The 9,047-nt window shown below is 35.8% G+C and overlaps 1 protein-coding gene across 1 annotated transcript in view; it reads right to left on the bottom strand.

Annotated features, from left to right (window-relative positions):
* Nucleotides 1-438: 438 nt before the first annotated feature.
* CRIM1 (cysteine rich transmembrane BMP regulator 1) overlaps nucleotides 439-9,047 on the bottom strand; it is a 176,284-nt gene continuing 167,675 nt past the window's right edge. Inside the window, exons 14-17 of the mRNA XM_026844597.1 lie at nucleotides 7,263-7,457; nucleotides 6,174-6,296; nucleotides 4,596-4,783; nucleotides 439-2,418 (exon numbers count right to left, since the gene is read on the bottom strand). Of these exons, the coding sequence (XP_026700398.1) occupies nucleotides 2,242-2,418; nucleotides 4,596-4,783; nucleotides 6,174-6,296; nucleotides 7,263-7,457 (683 nt within the window). The 3' untranslated portion in view covers nucleotides 439-2,241. The remainder of the gene's footprint in view (nucleotides 2,419-4,595; nucleotides 4,784-6,173; nucleotides 6,297-7,262; nucleotides 7,458-9,047) is intronic.

The following is a 9,047-nucleotide window of genomic DNA, read 5'->3' as shown; positions in this document are numbered from 1 at the left end:
TTGACCCTTAATGATACACTTATTTTTTTCTTTGATGCAAACAGCTAGAACACCTTTTTGATATTCTAAAACAAAAAAATTGTTAATCTTCAGATTAATAAATTAGGTCATTATAATAATAAATTAGTTTTTTTTTTCAGTTTTAAAGTTCAGCAACCTCTGACCAAGTATTTACAACAATACTTGAGAGTTCCTTTACAAAAAATACATTTTCTTTTCACATTAAGCATACTGGGTATCTGTGTCTCTTATGACAAGCATTTGTAAAAGAAAAAAGGCAATGCACAAATGGGTAATTAGTATAAAAGTGCCAAGACCTGTTTGGAAAGTTAACATTGTAATATACAGTCAGAGTTATAAATGAGGCAAGCTACAACAAACTTCCAGCTTAATGTGGACAATATTCCAGTAGTTGTTTCAAACATTTGAAAAAAAAAAAAAAAAAAAAAAAAAAAAAGAAAGAAAGAAAGAAAAAAAAGAAAATCCAGGAGCCGATGTTGTTATTCTATGGAGCTGATTAGTGCTGCATGTATATTGTCATCAGTGTCTCTAGCCAATGCATTCATTAAAAAGCCTTTTTAAGGCTAAGCAGGAAAAGAAAAATAAGAAACACCCTGAAATGTAGCAAGTAGCAAGAGCAACGCTTACTGCTATAATCGTGCACATACTGTACACACGCAAACACAAGAGTGCACACACACACACACGCGCGCACACAAACACTTTCAAATCAAACTGTAGGTAGAATGAGATGCTCTTTTCTTGTCTCTTCTAAACTCACAAGCGATTAAGCATTGATATGGAATGCCTGTTTATCTGTTTCTGCTCTGGGTAAAATCTCTCTCAGATAAAAATACATTCAACAAGAAAAAAAATAGAAAAAATATATACTGTATACATAGTATTTTATATATACAGTATATATATGTATAGTGTATATACACATGCACGTATATATACATATGTATACCTACCTGCATTTGTATATACATATATATACACAAACATACAAATACTTTTTGTTGTTTTTAGCATAATTATATTTACATAAATATTCCTATAATGCTAAAGTTTAAAGAAGCATGATCTCCTTTTTTTTTTTTCTGAGCTTCAAAAAAGGTGCTTGAGTAATATACAATTAAAATTAAGCAGCTTCCTAGCATGGAAGTAGTTTCTAAATCTGCATACCAGTAAATAAGAACATCAACAGGAAAAAAACAACCTTAAAACAGTCTCTTTTTTAACTCTCTTTTAAGCAAGAGCTTTGTCCAACAAAAATATTTTTCCTTCTCCTGTATGAACAACCAGAGATTGATATAAAATAACAAAACAAAACCACAACAGACAAAACAAACAAAAGCCCCTGGAACTGCATGGTGTTCTTGACTTTTCCTTCCTTTCTTCAATACTGCTGTCAAAAGATCCAGTGCTCATATCAGGAATTACTTAGGCCTCAGTCATTTGCTAACTCTGCCAAAGTCTGGCTAATCTAGCCAATCAGCTTTGAAGAAAACAAAAATAAAAACAAAAAGCAGCACAAGGTATAGTTTTATACATCCTTAATAAACCCACCCTTTATTTTCTGCTATAACCTTTTCCTTGCTATTCATTAACTACTGCAGCTTCTCATCATATAGAAAAATATTTGCAGCTACACCACACCTGTGATGTGACAAATTCTGTTCTAGGAGCATATTACTGTAGCAACAGCCGGGGGGAAATAAAAAAAAAAAAAAAAGAAAAATCAGACCTTTTCATATTTTTTTTACCAGGGGTTAGGCTTTGCTGCAACAGATGCAATTTTGGAGCAACAAGAAAAACCACTATCCTGCTGCTTGGCAGTATTCTTTATTAATTTTCTTCTCCAGTCAAACATGACCAGCTTTTCTTCTCTGAAGCTTCCTTTTACTTCATTGCCTATCCCTAGCCCCCAGTTCCCCCTCCCAAAAAACCTCTATAGCTATGTTACAAGCAAATACATCTTAACAAGTTTTAAAACTTTGGTTCTAAGAAAACACTTGGTCAGTTATCTCAAGGAAAAGTGGGAATGCTTTTTCTGGCACATTGCAGGAGTCAGAGCTCATCCCAGTAAGGTCTTAGAGCTGTACATGTAGTCACAAATCCAATACAATCCACTAAGCAAGTGCACAATTCTAGTTTTATTTTAATAGCAGACTTAGTCTCTCTCTCTCTCTCTCTCTCTCTCTCTCTTTCTTAAATCCTTGGTAAGGGTGGAGTTCTTCAAACTGTTTGATAGAAATTATCTGCCTGTAGGTTGTTCTGTTTCTGCATGCTGTAAAATCCACTGTATCTTGAATCTGGGTCTGCAATTCTTAGCATCCTCTGAGAACTGTCCACCTGGACCATGGTACCTTTCTTGCAGTCTACGTATACCAGTTGATTGTTTAGGCAAGAAGGCTGTTAAAACAGAAAAGGAATATTGAGAAAATGAAGAAATCTTTGTATTCCATACATAATTTTAAAAGTCTTTGTCGTTCAAGGCCATAAGCACAAAACAAAATCAAATCAGCATTGATAGAGTCTGGACTTCTGCTAAACTTGGTAAAGGCTTATGCCAGGCACAATAACAGACCAACACTCTCTTCTGAGTCACCATTTTTCATCTTCTGAATGGAGCTTTGATATTCTCATACCCCAGATGGGCTGGTTGAATTTTTCTCTGTTAGTCTAGCACCACATAAGGGCTTAACCTTGTTGCCCTGGATGTTCAGCAGCTTGTTTCCAAGACTCAAACAGCCTCTTTATTGCAGATCTTTTTAAAGAATGTTTTGCTCCTGGCTGCAATTCTGCTAAGAATGGGAGAGATCTCAGCTGTTATAGTTAATCCTGGCATGGGTTGTCCTATGGTATCCTTCTATATTCCCCTTCTGAGGTGGTTCATGTATTACTTCCTTAATTAGGAAATCATCCCCCTTTTATCTAGTATTCGCTAAGCCTTACACCCTTGCAAAGCAGTGTGTTATTGTAGAGATGCCAGTGTTGATGTGGCACCTGGTAGAGTTGTTCTTGCTTGCTTCTAAGTGTGGAATAGAAGATTTAATTTGAGGCAAATGTGAATAAGTAAAGGTTTGGGTATGTAATATCTACAAGTGTGAATGCCCATAAAATACTGCTCAAAGGAAGACTTGAGCTATGTGTACTGGCTTTCCAGTTCTGCTATTCTGTTTGAGAATCCTTCAACTGAAACATTTTGCAGCTGAGAGGAAGGTGAAACGACACTGGGCACATATGACCTTAAATGTTTATGGGCTAAGCATGACGGAGGACAGGCAGTAAGCATACTCTGGGGATATGTATGAAGTCAGTGGCAATGCATGTGCATGCTCACACTATAAGCATGCAAATGGACTGCAAATCTTAAAAATTCCAGTTTCCATTGATGTATGTAGCTTCTTTTTTTCCAAGACTTAAAACAGAAGGGTTTTTTATTACTAGAACTTCACATTCAGTAACCCATATCACAAAAAGGTTTTTTACCCAAATATTTCTTACAAAATATTATTTATTTTTTTTATTTAAATTTTGCTCTTCAAAAGATGATGGATGGATGGACAGATGGATGTAGAACAGCCTTTCTGAGAGTTTAGGAGTGAATCCATTAAAGTTAAAATGAGTTTTTAAATGCATTCCTTAAATTCAGGAACTGGTATTGCTTACTTATCTTGAAAGAATGGACATGGAGTAGTATCAGTTCCTCATGCTTCCTATTGAATTACAACTGAATTCAACTTTATGGTCTGACTGTATTTGTAAGTTTGTTAGAAACCACTTTTTTTTTTTTTTTTTTTTTTAAAAAGTTCAGCAGTGACAGAAAATATGGACACTTCATTTTAAAATTTACTCGATTACTCTTCTAGGTGGAACTGAAGAAAAGACGCTCTCAAACTGTGTTTCAAGTATGGACAAAGTCTGATTAGAATTAGGAAGTGTAAGTGGGATAAATTGGGGAACTGATATAAATGGCATTTGAGTATGGAGTAAGGGCTTAGTCTGATGAAAATGTTTCTCAAAACAAAACTATGCTCTTTCACTGTTCATTACCAAGCTACCTGCTTCTTCTAGTTTTTGGCAGTCTCAGAATACTTAACTGGTAGATATTTCCCAAGACTTCTCTGAAAATATTAATCCCAGAACCATACGATGCAGTTGTTAGAAGATGTGATAAATACTACTAGTATATACAGTACCTTATATTGTACAAGACTTTTAAAGTGGATGAAGGTTAAGATAGCAAAAATACTCTCTTAAGAGTTTGACTGCATATAAGAAAATTGCATGTATTTACCTACACATATACGGAGTTGGATTTTTTTAAAAAGTATTTTGCTGAGCTTGAGTTCTATCTAGTCACAACTCATTACTATATGGAGTTAAAAATGTTTTTTGTTGATAGTGAAAAAAATAATGTAGGTGGCTGAATAAATCAGACTGACTCGTATAAAATGATTTAAGACATGAGAAATTTAAAGAGAGAGTTCACATGATGTGAACTCAATTGCATCCTATACAACATTCTAGTTTAATCTGGTTTTCCAAAAAAGTGAAAGCTTGGAAATACGACATAAACACAGCACCTTTGTTGGAGCTTTGTAGCAGGACACTGGAATCCACTGCTTCTTCTGATTGACGAGCAGAAGGACAATGATCAGTAACAGCGCTATCGTGATTGGAATTGTCACCAAGGCAACAGAGCTAACTGACGTATCTTCACTTGGGTGTGGGCCACTGCCACTTCTGTACTCTCCCTGGAGATGACTCATGTCTGCAAGGCAAATGTGAGAATTTGTTACTAATTATAAATGGGCCTTGACCATAAAGAAGAATGTAATAAAAGTCCCAGTCATGGATCTTGTCACTCTCATGAATTTGGACTTTGCCTCCTGGAATGTCACCTTATTTATATAAACTAGAACAACTGAAAGCTAGCATCTTGTATAGTGACTATATTAGCTAGGAATAGGCCATCAAAAAGAGAAGAAATAGGATGTAATCTAAAGCACAGTAACAAGCAAGTCTGACAATAACCTCTTAGCTCAGTTGTGTTCGCATCATCTTATCTGTTCACTTGTAAAAAAAATTAGCCTGTGTTTCTATGCTGAGGAAAACCTGGAAGTCTTAGGATGAAAGGTTTGTGTTTTTTTTTTTCTTTTAAAAACTGGTAGGGCAATTATGATGTGTTTGCTCTCTCATTTGTTGAGAACATTTTACAATACTTGCACCATTCAGCCTGTGAAAACAGACTGCTGGCAGTCTACTAGACTGTAGCAAGTTTTGCAGGTAATTGCAAAGAACAGTAATTATCAATGACATATACAACATTCCCACACAGTTTGCAGTGTATGTTTATAATACCCAGCCAGGATAGTTGAAAGCCAGCTACTAATGTCTGTGAGAAATGAAAATGCTGTATTTATAAAAGCGTAAGCTTACAACTTTGTAAAGCAATTACATTTCACATATTCTTTCTCCAAAGAATAGTATGCTATAAGATCATTCTTAGATTTAAAAAAAAGTGAATATACAAGTTTAGGTAGTCCTTCAATTAGAATAGGTTAACAAAGACTGTCATAGAACATTTTCCCTATCCTGGAATTATGATTTCATCATAGTTTTAAACTAAAGATATATTTACACATCCTTAGACAACTTACTAGCACTGTGTCATTATACCTGAAGTGGTTTTTTTAACTCTGATATCTATCTATGATATATGTAAAGTTGTGGTATATGTTTTCTTGGTTTTGTTATCAATGTAAGAATGTCAAATGGATCAAATGTATGTCTATCAACTCCCATGGCCTGACAACAGCTTGCTTTCTAGTTTTTGTATTGGAAAAGACACTGCAGAATCACTCTTCGTTCATCATTTTATCGTATTCTTCATTTTATAAAACTCCATCATACCAACACAGATGTTTCTTCCAGGCTGAAGATGGAATGATAATAAGACCAAATTGCATAAATAGAATTTAATAGACTGACTCATCTTTACTCAAAGCAAAATGCGTGTGAGAGTTCTGCACTGAAGAATATTCTCAGATAACCACTTTTTGAAGCATTATACAGATGCTACCTGAATAGAACAAGTAGATGTATTAAAACATGGGGAATAAACACAGACTTAAGTTAGCCCTGTTTATATCAGATCTTACCTCTGTGAATGTGGATGATGTCATTTTCACTCGGTGTTGGCCAGTTTGGTACTTCTAGTTCAATGTCTCCTCGATGATTTGTCTTCTCAATGGGGATGTTAGTAGGTTCAGGTACATACATCTCTGTGAAATGAGATAAATGTGTTTCACAAATTACAAGCTGCTACTTCTCAGTGCTGCTCTTAACTCAGGAAATATACTTGGCCAGCAGCAGTGCTTTCTCCTATGAATCATTTGTTTCAGAATTTCCACCATTACTAGTCTGGGATTTTTTTTTAAAACTGCTTGCATACTGTATACAGGCCTGCTGTCATCATCATCATTATCCTCCTAATGTGAATGGGATGACATAGGCGTGCGGTCAAATTTGCTTTCAAAAATACCATTTCGGAATACACACTTGACTACGCTCTTGCTCTTTTGTGATACTAAACAACAAAAGAACCAAGGGAAGGCTACGTCTTCCCAGCTGGTATGTAAACTGTCACTGCCAGTTTCTCTGCCTTCCTTTTTTTGATATCCTCAAAGCAGGAGAACTGCAAGACAGGTTACTGATGAATCTGCCTATTTGTCCTGTTTGAAGTAGTTACCAGCTGACTAAATAAGATGAGCAAACTCCTGCAGAAATGTGTCAGGACTAGCATTAAAAACCAGATGCAATTCTTATGTCCCTTGTGTCCACAGCTAAGAAAATTTCATATTACTTTTATGCCAAAGCAATGTGATATTTGAAAAGTAACAAAGAGACTCAGAAAAGAGACAAATGTTAATTGCTGACAGAATCTGCAGAGATGTAACAATATTCATTTTTCCTACTTTATTAATTTAATTCTATAACCTTGTGAAAGGACAGAGCAGGGGCAAGCAACTAATTTTTGAGTTCACCGTTCTAGAATAAGTAAAATTCAAACTATACATTTGCACAATATGCCCGTCTGGTAAGAATATTAATTCTCCTCAAGCCTAAATGTCTGTTGTCTTGGTACAGTTCAAACATGGACTGTAAATGTTCAAAAACCAATTAAAAAATCTTATTATCAGTCCTGGGAAACCAGCATTACAATAATTCAGGTTGTCACATCCCATTACCTGGACACATGGGACAGCAGCTTCCCTCCACGTTGATGGGTTCAGCACAAGGGAGGGGTGGGCAGCTGACAGTGGAGCACAGGGTCTGACCCTGCAGGCAGTAGCAGTGCGTGCAGCTGTCAATGTCCCAGCGTTCCTCATCTGCATATGTTTTTCCACTGAAGTGACAGACCACTTTCTTTGGAACTGTATCTTCTGTTGAAGGAAAACAGAGTGGTGTGATCATGCAGTAATGGCCAATTACACACAATTCTGATTTCTTCCCCAAACACAAAAATGAAACAATGGCTACAAAGAAATCCCAGCTGTAATTAAAAGACCCTCTCTACATCTTCCGGAAAATCTTTGTTAAAAAAAAAGCGTAATTTCTGCTTCTTTATGAAGTACATAATTAGCCTGGGCTGCTGCTTCTCATTTTCCTCATGTGAAAGGCAACAGGATGGATGATTGGAACATGAAATGATATCAGAAGTGCTGTTCAAATTAAGAATGTTTTTTTTAAATGTTTGACTGTTTGTGACTGCTGACTACTCCCCCTCCTCATTTCCTAGTAGATCCTACTTAACTAAGAAAAAAAACCAAACTACCAACATTTCTGATTTCCAAGGTTCAAGAAAGATGAACTCTGCCTAGAATACTTGAAAAAAAGATTAGGCAAGATGCTGAGAAGGATGAAGCAACCTCAACCTCTAATGTGACCTAACTAGAAGTGCTTAGACTATTTATGATGATAAAACAGACTTGAAGGATCATTCCCTGTAACTGCATCGATGGGAAATCCCAGGAAAAGGGCAAGAACCAAAATCAGTACATTTTTTTCCATGGTGAGTATTATTTAAATTGGAAATTGTTGTTATCTTAACCCTTGAAGAAAAGTAAGGTTCCAGAACACCTTTCCCAAAGACTGAGAGCTGTAAAACTAACAACTTTTTAGACAGATTTTGACACAGTACTTAACAGGGACCTGGACTTGATGAAGCAAGTAGATCTTGCTTGGGAAAACACTTTAAGCATTAAACTTTCTGCCTAAACATTCAATACGCTTTTTTTTTTTTTTTTTTTAAATGCTGCATCCCATGTAAGCCTTTTAGGTGGTCTGCAGTACACCTTCTATATCACTGACAGTCACAAATTGCTTAGTCTAGGATATTTTTTGCTGCTATAGCACTTTATAGATAATGAAAATAAAGCTACACAGCAGAACCTCCAAAAGCCAAGCAGCACCTTGTTTTCATTTTAGCTTCTCACAACCTTTTTTTGTTAGAGGCAGAAATTATTATGATGAAACCTGCTGATGACATGAATTTGCATATTAAGCATATGCACGAGATAACAGAATGAAATTGCAAAGTAACTTCTTAAGATGTCAGGGAAATACTGGTTTAACATTCACACAGATTACGTAGGTAAATATGTCAGTTAGAATTACCTCCTAAATATAAATAAAAAGCCTTATTAAATAATTTGGCCATTAGTACAGGTTTTAATTAGTGACAACATAAGAGACTAACATCATCTGGAATAACAAGGTTAGCAGTCAGCAGACCATTTACAACAGATCTGGACAGAGCAAATTCAAACGCAAAAGGAGACTACTAAGATGTACTATTGTGAAAATACTAATGGAATGATCTGAAAGCACAAAGGTTCCAGAGGTCCTTGGTATGGGTATCTCATGACTTCCATGGATGTAACTATGGGTCCAAACCTCTCCAAGCAGATGGTTTTGTAAGTGAATATGGGGTGGACATGGGAAGAGAGAAGTGGGAGGAAAAGGTGGCTGCA

This window comes from Athene cunicularia, assembly GCF_003259725.1.
Source record: "Athene cunicularia isolate RWA chromosome 3 unlocalized genomic scaffold, athCun1 chr3_part1, whole genome shotgun sequence".
NCBI classification, from domain to species: domain Eukaryota; kingdom Metazoa; phylum Chordata; class Aves; order Strigiformes; family Strigidae; genus Athene; species Athene cunicularia.
Note: the sequence above shows the minus strand (reverse complement) of the source record. Positions and strands in the feature narration are given on the sequence as shown.